The 15,797-nt window shown below is 42.9% G+C and overlaps 1 protein-coding gene across 3 annotated transcripts in view; it reads right to left on the reverse strand.

The window, feature by feature from the left end:
- Positions 1 to 15,797, reverse strand: part of LOC6567925 — a 159,263-nt gene that overhangs the window by 9,303 nt on the left and 134,163 nt on the right. For 2 of the 3 annotated variants that reach the window (XM_043215031.1, XM_043215030.1), the window contains exons 4-11: positions 9,013 to 9,333; positions 8,303 to 8,604; positions 8,108 to 8,157; positions 7,914 to 8,020; positions 6,125 to 6,211; positions 5,210 to 5,266; positions 2,052 to 2,109; positions 1,246 to 1,448 (exon numbers count right to left, since the gene is read on the reverse strand). In XM_043215031.1, the coding sequence (XP_043070966.1) occupies positions 1,246 to 1,448; positions 2,052 to 2,109; positions 5,210 to 5,266; positions 6,125 to 6,211; positions 7,914 to 8,020; positions 8,108 to 8,157; positions 8,303 to 8,604; positions 9,013 to 9,333 (1,185 nt within the window). The remainder of the gene's footprint in view (positions 1 to 1,245; positions 1,449 to 2,051; positions 2,110 to 5,209; positions 5,267 to 6,124; positions 6,212 to 7,913; positions 8,021 to 8,107; positions 8,158 to 8,302; positions 8,605 to 9,012; positions 9,334 to 15,797) is intronic. The other variant, XM_043215032.1, reaches the window with a different exon arrangement.

The following is a 15,797-nucleotide window of genomic DNA, read 5'->3' on the forward strand; positions in this document are numbered from 1 at the left end:
GTTTGTTGCTGTTTTTGTTGTTTTTTGCCACATCAAAGCGAAACATGAAATTGAAAGGCCACAAAGGGCGGCTCAAGCATATCGAATCCACTGTTGAGTGATTTCAATTGACTAAGAAAACAAAATTTCAGTGCTCGCTCTGCCAAATTGAAATGGGGTACACACTTTACACCCACAATCCAGTCAGTCTCCACCTTCCACCTTCTACACGCCCACTTCCACATCCCCCAAAGGCGCAGCGACAAAAGCGCAACTTTTGTGAATTTCACAAAGAGTCGAAGAAAGTAAGGAAATAAAATAAAAAAGATGTGTATGGAAAGCCAGAGGAAAGTCTCAAGACGACGTCGTCATCGTCGACGGGTTGAGTCAAGTCAATAAGAATTATGCATTTTTTGACTGTCAATAAAAATAAAGTAAGTTGAAGTTCAAGTCGCAGTCGCAGTCGCAGTCACAGTTCGAGAGTTGTCGAGTCTGGAGTTGAGAGAAAAAATGCCAAAGGACATACAAATCGAAGTTGGAAATCAATGCGCTAGCAAAATATATTCAGCGTATAATTTAATAAAGCAAATAAAAAGAGAATGGCAAATAGAAGGAGCCAGGCACGAAGGTTGGCGAATCCGCAGAGAAATCAAAGTTACAACTCGGAGCGACCAATGAGGCGTGGCACTTGCCTCTGCGCCAGGATTAACAGCGAAGACGAATGTGCTGCATAAATCAAGAAAAAAAGTCTCCAGTTGAGAGTGCCTGACAGGTAAATACCCTGTAACCAGGTCTACAATTCATTTCTAGTTTCCTCATCTTCACATACACAAAACACTTACGTAAATGTGGAGGGACACGACTAGATCGGTAATGCTGATTAGGACTATATATTTATTATATATTATACATTTAGTACACAATTTATGCTACCCCTTTTGCACATTTTAATGGGTGCATCGAATAGAAGAAAGAAATAAGCAGCTGAATTGCCGACGACATTGTCGATGCCAAGAAATTGGCTGATAACTGTGCATGCGACTGCGATGGCGGCTGCCTTGCCAAATATCCTTCTGGTTTGTGGCATTTACTGCTCTAAGGTTCAGCTGCTGCATGCAAGTGCATGCCAATAAGTGGGCGCAAGTGTTTGGTAAACCGCGTTCATAAATCACAGACAAGCAGCTAAATTGTAAGGCTTACAATTGGAGACACACACACACACACACCCACACACACACATAATCACATACATATGGGAAGACTTACCTGAATGGTAGCAGCTGGTCCACAGTTGAGTCCGGCCATAAGGAAGTCATCGGGATCGCTCTCGTACGGCGGCTCATCGTACCAATGACCTTGATGATGCAGTGCACTGACCGCGTAGTGTGCACCACCGCCTAGACCAATGATGCCGCCACCCGCACCAATCGGTCCGGTTCTCAGTGCCTCATCGTACATGTACGTATCATCTGCAAAAGGATAGACTGTTAGTCGGGAAGTCGGTTGCTTCGTTGGTTGGGCAAGGGGTGGCAACATACTAGACCATCGTCATGGTGGCGTGCGGGGTGCCTTAAACTTTTGCAGGCAGGCAGGCAGGCATCCGATATGATGTGCAACGGCTACATGATATTATTATACGCAACGCTGCACACAAAACTTGAAATGCCATTTGCCACATGCGCTGCACAAAAAGTTGCACAAAAAGTTGCACACAGCGTTGCACACATATAGTTGGTACTTGAAATTTTGGTTGCTGTTGTTGCAAAAGGCAACAGGAAACGGACATAAGATTTTATGCTCGCTTATGCATGTGACGCCCGCCAGACGGCGCCACGCCTACTGCCGCAGCAGCAACTCGAGCGCACACAATGTTTGTCTGCTCACATTTTAAAGCACCCAGTCCCAAAGAAAAAACCGCCCCCCTCCCTCCTCAAAAAAAAGCCCATCACATAAAACACTAATGTGGGCCAGGGACGACAAGCAATTTTGTTGGCCATGTAATTGCTGCTGCCCGTTTTTAATTGAAATATTTTTGCCTGGCTTAGAGCTGTCCCAGAAAGCAGACAACTTACCCGTGCGTCCCTCCCCTCGACTCATTTGCAGCAGTCCTTGGCGTATGTCCCGCAAGATCTGCAAAAATTAAATGGAAATATATGAAAATATATATTTTTTACTTATAAATTGGAAATTATACTCAATATTTTCAACAGCTGCATATGCAATAGTTAGTGAATAAATTATCTCTTGAGAGTTCTGAGCTAAGCTAATACTTTTTGCCCAAAGGAAAACACTAAATACACTTCAACTTTAGTATTGAGTTCAGTCTCATCAGCTAAATGCATAAAAAAGTGCACTATATGAACACTAACAAATGCGAGTTGGGGACTTTAAAAAAAAGACAGTCGTCACAGTCAGCACCCGCTTTTTGTATATTTGGAGGCACTTTGTCTACGTAAAGGATACGTGACTGCTGTACACAATAAAAGGGACTCAGCATTGGCAGGCGATGAAGTTTCAGCTTATTCGTCAGTCTGCTTGCTTTTTTTACAGCTGCAGCTGGCTGGCAAAGGCGTTAAAATTACAAAATTCCATTTGAAACTAAAACAATTTTCAGTTCAGAAGCACAACGAAATTGCTGCTGCTTGCTGTTTGGTTGAATGTCCTGCAACATAATAGCGCAATATATGCTGCATACTAATTTAAGAACATGCCGGGGCCATATGTAAGACTATGTATGTGATTCTAAAAAGGATGCCAGGGCAAGGCTGTCGAGAAATAGAAATAGGAGCAGCAACATCAACAGCAGTAACAGCAGCAGCAGAAATGTTGCCAGCGGAAAGTAGTGTAAAAATTAGCTAAAAGCTTTTCGGGGCAGCAGCATTAAAAATGCATTTAAATGGCCACAACAGCAGCAAGCAGCAAACAGCAACGGCAACGGCAACAACAATTGACTCTGTCTGCCATAGCAATTTGCAAATTTATGTGGCAAGAGGCGAACATGTTGCTTAAGGCTAATCACATTGCTCCAGAGCCGTGCTTAATTGACTGCCCGATAGCTGACACAAAATTATTGGCTCGCAAACATTTGTTTTTGGTCAGGTCCGAAATTGTCGCCATGCTCGTTTATAAATATTTCATAAGCATGAACAATTCGCTTGTCTTTTTTCTTTTTTTTTTCTGGTTCTATTAAGTGTTTTTTTTCTGGCTCTTGTTGCCCTTGGCGCAACTGGAAAATGAGTAGCCAGCATCCTGGCCGAGCCAGATGTTCAGTTGGAGGCACTGGCAACAAAAACAGCAATTACAATTAGACAAACATCAAGTTGTTTGCCCAAGTTAAGCAGCAACTACAACAACTGGAATACCACTAGCAGCAGCAGCAGCAGCAACAACAATGACGGCAAAACATTTCATGTATGTATGTGTGTGTGTGGTGTGTGTGTGCTTTTCATTTATGCACAAAAATTATTGCCTTTGCTTAGGCGGACATGTCGTCGACAGGCAAACGGACAAATTGTCGTACAGCAACGCATTTTACCCACATACATACACAGATGAGTGTGTGTGTGTGTGTGTATTTTCAAGAACTGTGTACTTCAGTTTGGCCAGCTGCAACAGCAGGCTGAGGTAGCACTGAGGCAGGCAGGCAACAGAATTGCATAGACTATGGGCTTAGTATGGAAAATTCAAAATTGGCTCATCGTTGCGAGAGCTGATAACTCGGCTTTGTATAATTAACTGTGAATATTCGAAGTACATTTCACAGTTTCGATCCGTTGAAAACGTATGTGTTCAACCAGTGCAATCGTCAGTTGTGATTGAATTTTAAACTGTCAGAAATAAGAGAAAATATCTAATGAGAGCTTTGTGGCTGCATTAACTCAATTGAAACAAGAAAATTGGTTTCCTTTCAAGCTTTGCACATGATATTTATTATCTGTGCTCTGAACTCGCATTGTGGATCAATTTGACTGACATATTCATAGCACACCACACATAATATGATTAAATAATTGCTTAAATAACTAATCAAATTACTTTCCACAGTTTGCTTTAGTTTTGAAAACGATTATTTTATATAAAAACCTATTCGCTTAAAGATTCGTATCTTTAAATGTTGCCACTTTAACATTTAAAGCTTAAAGACATAAATTTCTATTATCATATGGAAAGTCTTAGATAAGAGCTATTCCTTATACCCTATACTTCATATGTTAATTGAGGATGATTTTGAGAAACAGTGGGCTACGACACAATTGACATGCAAATTTATGTCGGTAAATAAAACTCATTTTAGGTGAGCCCGCAAAAGGGATCTTTGTGCAATGCCAAAAAAAAACATTTGCTCAAGTCCAGCCACGCCCATTCATTTAAACTCGACCTTTATAGGTTTATACGTTTATACGTTAACTTTTCGACACGTACTCACACTCAGGCAATTAGTGTGCTACCTTTAGAGCATATATATGCATATTAAATCCTTATGTATGTATGTGTGTGTACATATGTATATCATCTGCCTTGTTCTCCGGTCCGGTGTCGTGTACAATTTTCAAAATGTGCAAAATAATTTTTATGACAGACAAAAAGTTTATCATTTGCCACGTTACACTTCATTGTTTTTGTAGCTGGATGTTGTTGTTTGTCCATTGTGTGAGTGTTAGTACTTAAGTGCGATTACATGTGTGTGTGTGTGTGTCTGTGTGTGTGTGCTGTGTGTGTAAATGAATGTTTGTCTGTGTCTGCTTTGCATGTTTTGTACATTTGTTTTGCTAAACGTTACGTCTCGCCCCGAGCAGTCAACAGCAAAAATAATTGCTATTTTTCATAAGAAATATTTTGATAGCTTTTAAAATGGAAGCTGCGCATTTAAGAGTATACAGCATTTAAATATGCATAATACGGCCAACTGCAAGGGGACGATTGATTAATATTACTAAGTAAGTGCCATAGATTTGAATTTTGCATTTTCCATAGCTGCTAATGTTTATTTTATTTATTTTCACAAGCAAAATGCTGCAAGTGCCTTTTGGTAAACTGAATAGTCGTATAATGTTTTGTACGCTTCACTTACATTTCGTTTGCAATTACTATTTTATTTGCAATACATTTTATCTGACACTGCAACGACTTTCAATTAGTGCAGCTTTAAGGCTTTCTTGTGATCCATTGATTTGATGAAGCAGTAGAAATATTTCAATTTACTTATATGTTTATGTATTGATGTACATACCTCCTCGTGTTCACGTTGAAATTTTTCCTTTTTGCGCATTGCTTCTTGTACTTTTAGCTGGAGGAGACAAAATAATAATAATAGTTAATATTAATGCTATATAATATAATGTTTCTCAAGTGCTGTCTGCTGCTTATGGGAAACAGGGCATATTGAACTCGAGACCTATGCTTACAACTTCAGCAAAGAACACGTAAGAACATCGTGAAGAAGTATTTCAAAGTTTAAAGTTTGCTTTTAGGTGCTTGGTGCTTGGGCAGAAGTTGGCTGGTGTGAAATTCATGCGTGCAATGGCACAACTAGGCGTTGGCTGTATGCATTATGCAGCGATTTGCTGTTGCAGCTGTCGTGTTGCTGCTGCTGCTGCTGCCGCTGCTGCTGTTGTTGTTGCAGCTGTTGTTTTTGCTGTCGGTTTGTTGTCGCCGTTGATTGCATTTTGTTGCTTGTTTTTGGTTGCCGTGCGCGCTGCTCGCGCTGTCATTAATAATGAATGTTGACGGCAATGAACTTTTAAATGTTGCATGCATCTACTTTGTGCCGCAGTTATGCTGTTATGCCGTTGTTGTTTCTACTGCTGCTGCCATTGCAGGTAAACGTGCTCGCGAGCAACGGTTACAGCTTTCGTGTTGAAATTGCATTGCAAATGCAACAGCAGCAGCAGCAGCGGCAGCAGCATGTTTTGGAAGGTGTTTGCGGGTGTGTGGCATAAGTAGGTGTGCAAGTTTCTTATTGTTGTTGCTGCTGTTGTAAACAATTTTGAAGTAATTTTGTTTGCTGTGGCAGCTGTTGCCGCTTACAGCAAATGCGTTACACTGCATAAATATTTATGCTGCTGCCACTGTTGTTGTTGCCGTTGCTCTTGCAGCAAGTGGGTAGCCCATACATATTTATTGCGTATACGCGCCGTGTACTCACCCTATGGATTGTCTCCTCGAAACTCTGCTGCGGCACCCCGGCACCGCCGTTTATCATTTGAAAGTGCCGCAGACGATCGTTAGCCGCCTGCAAGTTGAAAGTGTATCAAAATCAATTACAAAACGTTTCAATTTAAATATTTTCAATTTTTCAACTTTGCGTCTCAAGCAAAAGTTTTGCACTCCTAGCTTATTAACTCGGCGCAAAACTTGAAGCCAGCTGCAAAGCTAGCTGCCCTTAAAATATTCACAACGACCGCCAACGGGCGCTGAAAGCTGTTAGCCAAGAGTTGACCCAATGCAAAGAGACTCATAAATCAGTGTGGCGGGGTTCACGTGCTTTATCGCCATTACGGGACGCCATTTTGTATTTCACACCTTTCAGCTGGGCTTTAATTTTTAATTAATAACAAGCAGGGGCAACGAGGGTCGCGACCCAAGTGTTAAGAGTTGTGTGTAAGCCAAAAAATACAAACAAAAAAATGAATAGCCCCATTCAACCCAATTCAAGGTATTCCTGCATAACTCTATCTGCATCTCATTCGCTCCCTCTCCCAGATGCTGGCCGACTAATGCGTTTGTTTTCTTATCATAAATAGCAAATCAGCTGGGTGTACACAAGTAAATGGCTAAAACACATGGCCACGCGGCCAGGTGAGTGCTGTTTAATTATATTTTGAAAGGCGACTGGGTGAGTAGGTGGGGGTGTGGATGAGGATGCTGCTACTTAGGCGCATATCCTTAGTCATTTCCTGCGCTTATCTGCTGCACGATTCAACCCAATCCCAAGCCCAAGCCCAAGCCCATCCCCAACCCTTATCCATTTCTCCCCACCCTATGTTGCCTTTTTGGCTCGTTCACTTCTCTTTACTCATTCGCTTTATTATTTATTTTTCAGCTGGCAGCTTCTTTTATTTATTCTTTTCTTATTTTTTTTTCGCTCGCTCGTGCGCTCCTTGCTTTTGAAAAATTTATGCATGTCCTTGCTTATTTATGAGCGGCGACGACGACGTCCTGCCACGGCAGCGTTATCTTTGGCCACAGTTTCATTGCCAAAGCCCCTTTTGTTGTGCCCCCACCTCCCTGATTCACTCCATCCACTCCCTCAAGAATAGTGGAAAAAGTCTACAGTACAAACTGATGCTGGTGCTGATGCTCTTTGGCTCCCCAAAGGTGGCTGGGCTCTAATCAAAGGCGCTCAGCCCCTGAATGTGGCCTTTGTGAAAGAGAGTGCTCAGATAAACTCCCGACTACATGCTGGCATAGTACTTTATAGTAGTACAACATTATGCTCGAGCCAAGAAAGAAGAGGCTATAGAGACATGGCCGCCAGGCAATGACAGCGGCAGCAGCAGAAGCAACAGCAGCAGAAGCAACAGCAGCAGAAGCAGAAACAGCAGGAGCAGCGGGAGCACATTTTTAACCTTTTCAGTTGTGAGCGCGAGGCGCGCATAAAAATTTACATGTCCCCGGGGCCAAGATTAAGTACAGCAGCAGTCAAGACGCAGCAGTCACAACAGAAAGTCATAAAACGACGACAAACAGGAGGCTGTGTGGCTGGTGTGGGCAACGAAATATTATGAAATGAACGAAGGGCTATGTGGCGGGAAAAAATAACTTGGCGCAAATAAATTGAAAGAATTACCGCAGTTGATTTAAATGAAAGGCAAAAGGACAAACAATTTGCTTGCGGTCATAAAAGCCAAGCTCGAAAATGAGTTTCACTTGTAGTTGTTCGCAGCGGGGGCAGGGGGATTATATAAGTACAACACAAGTACAAACAAACTTACCCTTGCTTGGGCGCCATTTTGTTGATTGTTGCGATCCCTTCGATTGACAGTTTTTAAGCCTTTCAACAGTCGCGCCAACGTTGTGCGTTTCTTCGTCTCGCGTCCCTCTGTGTGTGTGGCAAGAACGAAAGAAAGCCGAAGAATTGAATTAGCACTGGGAATAATAAGTTGAAAGACTTCAGAGATAAACTCACCTGCAGTCGGTGGAAATTCATAGAAATATGCGGAACGTGGACTCAGGCAGCTGTAAGCAAGAGAAAAAAAAGTATAAAGAAATTCGCTTGATTATCAAATTGTCTGGCAAAAGAATTTCTTAAATGTAGTCAAAATTAAAATTATATTTTTGCTCTCCTTTTCCTTATTTATTATTCGGTCTCTGCGCTACTCACTTTTGTTGCACAAAGTTGAGATGCGCTACATTTGGCGGGAGTGTCTGATGCTGTTGTGGTCCAACTCCGGGCTGTCCTCCACCCGCCTGTTGGCCTGGCACAATTGGTAGTTGTTGTTGCTGCTGCTGCTGTTGCAACTGTTGCTGCTGCTGCTGCTGTATACTCTGCTGCGTTTGCAGCGTCTGCTGTTGCAGCATCTGCTGCTGTTGTGTCAAGCCGCCGCGTGCCACTCGCGGCGCAAAGACGCCATAGCCAAAGCCATAGATCTCATCCTCCTCCTTGTCGGACAAGCAGCTGGAGGGCTGCAAGAAAAAAAAGGCCAATTATTAAATAATCGAATTAATATGTATATTACATATATACAAAGTATTCAATGTGTAAGCGTGCAACATGCGGCAAAAGCAAAAGCAAAACATAAAACAACACAAACTCAACAAATATTTACAAAAATCACTTTATCATTAAATACATTTTATAAGAATTATCTTTGGGTTTTTCTTTTATTTTTGTTATTTTTTTTGTGGTTCTTTTTTGTTTGCCAAATCAACGCCAACATCAATAAAAATGTTCGTTTTTCTGTAAATATTTTTATTTTTTTCTCTTTTTTCATTTTTTTTGTTGGTTTTTTTTGTTGTGCAGCAAATGGGCCCAAGACTGTGTTGTTGTTTGTTGTTGATTGTGCGGGAGGATGGTGGTGGATTCATACATACCGAGTATTTTCCTGGCACATAAATTGGCTGACTATGACTATTGGGCAGGCCGGCGCCGTGCATTGAATGGCCGCGATGGCCATGCTGCTGGCGATGTTGCATAATGCTGACGAGGCCGCTGCCGCCGGCGCTGCCGCTGAGGCCGCTGCCACCGCTGCCGCTGGCGCCGCCGCTGCTGCCACCGGCGGGATGGAGCGGACTGCGCTCCGCCCATGCTGCTTGTCTAGCATTTTCTAAAGCACTTAAAATATCTCCAAAGGGAGCCATTAACAATTCGCAATAGACGGATGCAAGACCCTCTAAATGGCCGCGTTGTCCATCCTGCAAGCAAACAGCAAAACAGCACCAAAATGAAAGTTACATATGTATACGTATCCAACTGGGTCGTGGTGAGGAGGTGGACGGTGGGTGTGGCAGTTACATATGTTTGTATGGAGGAATGCGATTTGGTGCAAGAGTTGAAGGGATTTGTTGATGCACAAGCACTTCAAATTGTCATTTTGCGGATGGGAATTACGATTAGCGATTAACGATAAACGATTAATATGAGCTGGTTAATGATGTTATTGATGTTGGCGTGGGCGTGGTCTAAGGGCGTGCTAGCTAAATAATTGATTAAATTCGGGTTTTAGTAATCATCAAACGGGGTTAGTAACTACAGAGATTACGGTGGTTGCGCTATCAGCTGCAGGCACTGCTTATAGTCATCATTACAGTTTGTACTCAGTGTGTTGTATGTGTGTTTTGTGTGTGTGTGTGTGTGTGTGTGTGTGTGTGTGTGTGTGTGTGTGTGTGTGTGTGTGTGTGTGTGTGTGTGTGTGTGTGTGTGTGTGTGTGTGTGTGTGTGTGTGTATGCTTGTACAATACGCTTAACTCAAATTAGTTTGCCGCTTGACGCCAATTCGCGCAAATTATTAAGTCGACGCCCCCTTAGGGCACTAAAAGCGAACGCCTAATGCACTTAGAGCCAGCCAGAGCCTGCAGGAGCGCACATCGTTTGTCTTCGCATAAATTATGGCACAAAACTTGGCCCTAGCATGAGTGTGTGTGTGTGTGTGTGTGTGCGGTTGTTTGTGTGTATTCTAGTCTCGGCACAGCTGTAAAAAGACCCCCTGCTTGCTGCTATTTGTGTGTGTGTGTGTGTTTGTGTGCAAATATTTACAGCTTGGCAGGCAGTTTGCCTAGTGGCAGTAAATTGCGTAACTCGCCCCCGCTCTCCCCCTCCCACCCATTCACCTACAACATCCCCCGCTCAGACAGCCGAAAACAAGAGAACGATAAAATTGTTAGGCAAGAAGCGAGGCTAAATTACGCAACATGCTCACAATAAACACACACTCTGAAAAATAATAGTGAATTGTAGTCAACTCAAATGAGATTCAAGCATTGCCAGCATTATTCCAGCTAAATTTGAGAGAAATTTAAGACCGAACCAAATCAAGTTAAGAACAAGTTCCATTTTGCAATAAAAAAAAAAAGTTCAACTCACTTAAGATCTATACATTTTAAGAACGTCATAATTCTCTTATGCCGAGCGGGTTTTTCGTCGAGTGTACACATAAGAAGAAAGAAGAAGAGAGGGCGGGAGAACGAGATGAAATGACAAGCAAATGATTTTTATCCAAAGACTTGAAATTGGCCCCACACACTCGAAAATTGCATACCTGCAGGGGCCACTTTTGCATGGCCCGCGACAGTTGGAAGTGGCGCTTGGGGCAATGTTGAACTCTTGACATTGTTGCCAGCGTTGTCAGGCGAAGCCCGGCTCTGCGCAGTGGCATCAATCAAATATGACACACATTAAAATTCTCATGCTGCGACTCATGCGTGTGCTGCACGGAAATTGACAGGCTGCCACATTTATTCGTTTCAACCAACCACCCACCCACCGTAGGCACCCACACCCGCAGTTTGAGTCATTGATGCGACACGCCGCGCATTATAAAATGTCTTCGGCACTGTGTTTTATGCCTTATTTATAGTTGAATTTAATGCCGCTAGCTGCCACCTGGCCAGGTTCCTAGGCATAAACACAGTTCAGTTCTCTCTTTCTGTGTGGGTTAAATGTGTGTATATGTGTATATGTGTGTGTATTGTGCAATTTAGCAGGAAATTGCTGCGTTTAGCGTAATTTTTGCTACTTATTGCCTCTTGGCGCCCGCGTAAAGCCCTTTTTATTTTCTAGGTTTTGCCTCCGCGGAGGTCCTTTCCTTTTCTTAGGTGTTCGTTTTTCTCCTTTCCTTTGATGGGTAATTTTACAATGAGCGCTTTAGGCGTCAAAGGTGTTGGTTGTTGTTATTGCCGGTTGACTGTTTGACTTGTTTTTTTTATTTCTTTTATTAAGGGTGGTCGTTTGTTGGAAAAGTGTCAAGTTCTGATGGGCTAGCAAAGTGTTTTTTCCTGGCTCTTATGCGGCAGTTCAAGGCTCGAGCAGTCGTCGTTTAAAGGAGTGTATTTATTAACAATGTTGCCAGATCGATTTCGAAAGCTGGACACTTGAATTTGACTCACGCATTTATAGGCATGGGTTTAAGTCGAATTTTATTGTTTGGTTATTGCGCTAAAGAGCTTTTCTCTAAACGAGTATTGATTTCAATAGACACATAATTTATATACGAAACGTTCATTATGCATTCTGCACAAATTTATTATGCAATTCATAGTTTATGTGAATCAATTTCAAAGCGACGTCGCCTTATTATGCAAGCGGATATATTTATAAACATATATATATACATATATATATGTAATTGTATATATATATTTGTGTGCCTTTGGTATTTACTCGGCTTGTCAGTTCAGCACGCATTACACAAAATTCATAAAATCATTTGCAATTTGCTGCAAAAGCGAAGGCAATGCGACATGACAGCCAGCTACCAATTTATATGGGTATATATGGTATATATGGTACATATGAGTGTGCTGCTCGACTGATTTCATAAGAGAGGAGAAAACACAACATAAAAAAGCAAGCAAAATAACTGTCGCAATAAAATAATTTATTGAAGTTTTGCAATGCCAGCGACAAATGCAATAAACTGCAAAATTGTGCGCGGCTCACATGACGTATGCGTTATAAATTTATTTTCAATAGTTCGACAGTTCGACAACAGCAAGAGTAGCAGCAGCAGCAGCAGCAGCAGCAGCAGCAGCAGAAAAGAAGCTTGCCAACTCTTGACACACATCCCACTAAAAGAATGTGCGAAAATGTGGCAGACCAAGACACACAGGCACACAGGGAGAGAGAGAGAGACACACAGATACACCACATGGGCGGCAGTTAGTTAGAATGGCTGCCAGATAGGATATAAGGGCTAAAGTGATGTATGAGTTTAACGCCCTCACGTACCGACAGGGACAGCTGCAAAAGTTGTCTACTTATGAGGCAAGAATATGTTGCCACCACCAGGATATATATTGACAGCGAATCGAGCAGTGTAGATATATACACATATATATACATATATTTATATATATATATATATTTATATTAAGCGCATGCTCGTGCTAGGATTTGGCAATGACAGCAGCAGCAGCAGCGAAAACTTTTCTTTTTTGGTTGCGAATTTTTGTTATTGCTGTCGGACCCCTTGAGCTGGCCAAATGACTTTGTTTATTCTATATGTTGTAAGCATTTAGTAATCAGCTTTTTGGCACAACACAAATTATTTGAGCTGAGGCTAATAACTTTTGACATGCGCTTGTAAGTGCCACTAAGCAGTTGAAGCCCGGGGCGTTGAGCGGCGGAGGGAGTGCAATGCGTTAAGGCGTGTCATGTAGATTGGTAAGCCAGCTTCACTTTTGCTCATTAGGTGCCAGCAATGCCACAAAAATTCGCTCATGCCTGTCAATTTTTTGCGCAAACTTGGCACTCAACAGCGGCGGCCAGCTGCTAATTGATGACATTGCTCTTGTTGCGGTCATTGATGTTGTTGCCTCGTTCGTTGTTGTTGGTGTTGTTGTTGGTGTTGTTGTTGTTGTTGTTTCGTTGTTGCCTGCAAGCGTTTAATGAGCAAACAGAACGCACGCAAAATTACAAAGAAGCAATACCGTCTGTCTGCCTGTCTGGTCAGCCCGTATTTACACAAGGCTTCAAGCCGCATGCAAACACCAATTAGAGTGACCACAATGCAAACAAAGGTATCAATTAAGGGCCAGTCAGTCAGTGCTCCTCCCTCCTTAAGCTCTTTCCCCTTAATCTTATATAGCCTGGGTGAGTCTCTTTAAATGGCTTTAAGTATACGCAGCTCGAGGCCAAATGGAATGCAAGTCAATTTGCGCTTGAAGTCACATTCATAACACACACACTCACACTCACACACACATAGATATATTCTGACTATTTTCCTGGGAGCAGAAGTCATAACAATCAGTGGCACTGCATCCTGTTTCCGTTGACAGCGCGTAATCAGCTAAAAGAAATCAAGTTGAAGTGATGCGTTCATTCATTGAAAATGCTGAAAATGTCTATGTCTATGTGTATGTGTCAGGGGCAGAGCAGCACTTAAGGGTTAATTTCATAAATTGTAGATCAAAGCATTTGCCCAGCAGCTAAAATTGCTTGACGGGGGCCCGAGAGCTGGGCTCTGATGCCGGCATTTGCCCTGCAGTTGACAATTTTTGAAAGTCAGTGATTTGTAAATAATCCTTTTATAAGCACAATAGCTGCTCGTTAACGGCAAATGAGTTTTGACATGCCCAGTGCCCAGACACCCGCACCTCACCGCACCGCCCCATCACAAACCACCACCCACTCCACCCACTCTAGCTGTTTATCCATCTGACAATCTGAGAACGAGACTTTGAATAATGCGTGGCCATTAGCATAGCTATCGTCAAAGTCGTTGTAGTTGTAGTTGTAGTTGTTATAGTCGGCAATTTAAGGCAACACACTTTGTGTGTTTGCCACACACAACCCCCCCTTCCCCCCACTGCCACGGACGACACGGTTTATGTTTGTAGTTGTAGCCGTTAGTTTTTCGGTGTTAATATGCGGCATACATGCAAAGTTTTTCAGCTGTTGCGCGTCGAGTCGCGTCGCGTTGCGTCGAGTCGAGTCGCGTCGCGTCCTCACGTCTCCTGGTCTCTTGCCTAATGCCTCACTAAGGAAAAAGGTATTTTGTACAACATATGCGACTATGTTAAGTTGTTAAAAAGCACAAACTTGTGCACTGGCGAAATTCATTAGCACGCCCCTATACAATATGTGATGGGGATGGGCATTCGGGGTTTGGGTTTGGGGTTGGGAAGGGGTGAACGGAAACTGTACAGGTCCTGACTGCTGTTGCTGTTGTTGTTGCCTTTCCTGTTGCTGCCTGAAAGTATTTTCTAATTAAATACTCATGTTTTACAATATGACGCTGAAATTTTGCGGAAATGCCTTTTAATTTTACATTTGAGATGCGAACGCTGCCAACACATGTGCCCAGGCATTTTGCTTTTAACTCATATTAGTTGCTGCTGCTGCTGCTGCTGCTGCGACTGGGGCACATTTCAGTTTAATTTGGCAGAAATGAGTTTTAGTTTTCATTTCAGTTCTTTAGCCCGCTGCTTGTATGTCTGTGTGCCGGCTGCTGTTGCTTTTCACGTTTCTCTTTTGCTGTATCATTTCCGTAGCGCACTTTGAAAACAAGTAACACAAGTGCCCAACCCCACTGACAGTCCACAATGCCCACCCCCCGCATACAACCCGCATACAACCCTTACAAGCGTTCTTGTAGACATTAGCAGCAAATAATTTAATTTCCCATTTTCAGTGTAAAGTAGATGGGCGAAAAATCATTCAAAGAGCGCGTGGGGTGGGGACAAATTAAAAATTACGCATACGCCACGTTTGACACAAAATTGCGCATGCTGATGCGAAGAGTCATCAGAGCAAATATGAAGTCAAATGAGCAAATGACAACTCGAGGCAGTGAGCAAAGCAAGCAATAGCGTCCAACGCGGCATGGGAACCGTGCAACGTCAGCTGGCACCAGACAGCCTTGGGCGATACTGCATTACATTTCAATTTGCAACTCTCCCCGTTTTCGTTTAAGCTCTTTTTTGTTTCTTTCATTTTGCTATTTAAATTTAATTCATTTGCATTGTCTTTTATGATATTGCACGCGACGCATTCTTTGCGCTGTGTGGCAAGTCCTTTGTCTGGCATGGTGTGCAGCACAAATGGAATGAAATCAGTCATAATTAGCATAATATTTCATGCTTAATGTAATTAAAGTTGGCAAAAAAATTAAATGCATGACAAGCTATGTTCGAGTGACAGCCATGCAACAGCAACAACCGCCCAACACTCTCGTCTCATGCCACGCAACGTGGCAGCACAATGCAACAATGCCCCGCAACCGTTGCGACTCGACTCAGGACCAGGTCCAAAAAGGGTTCGCTGCCATTTGACATATGCGGAGGCAAAGTGCACCGTTTGATTGTTGCCACGCTCGATCAGTGCTATTGTGGCTGTCTACTGTCTAGCCTGTGCCTGTCTGTCACTGCTCGATGGATGGCCGCATTCTCTACGTGCAACATGCCGCATGCCACATGCCACATGCTGCGTGAGTCGCTAGCCCCCAGGGCTGCTGTCTTTGGCAATTTATGCGTTTGCTGACGCAATTATGCGAAATTTTCGCACAGCATGAAAGCGCTGGGCGTGGCTAAGCGTTTTAAGTTTTTGTTTCCGCACGATGAAGGGGGGAGGCGGAGTTGGGCTTTTGCTTTTCAGCGTAATTTAATTACATTTCTGTGGCCAGGGGGCAGCAGGGACAGGACAGGACGGGGCAGGGCAG

Source organism: Drosophila grimshawi, unplaced genomic scaffold (genome assembly GCF_018153295.1).
Source record: "Drosophila grimshawi isolate 15287-2541.00 unplaced genomic scaffold, ASM1815329v1 contig_311, whole genome shotgun sequence".
In the NCBI taxonomy this organism is placed as follows: Eukaryota; Metazoa; Arthropoda; class Insecta; order Diptera; family Drosophilidae; genus Drosophila; species Drosophila grimshawi.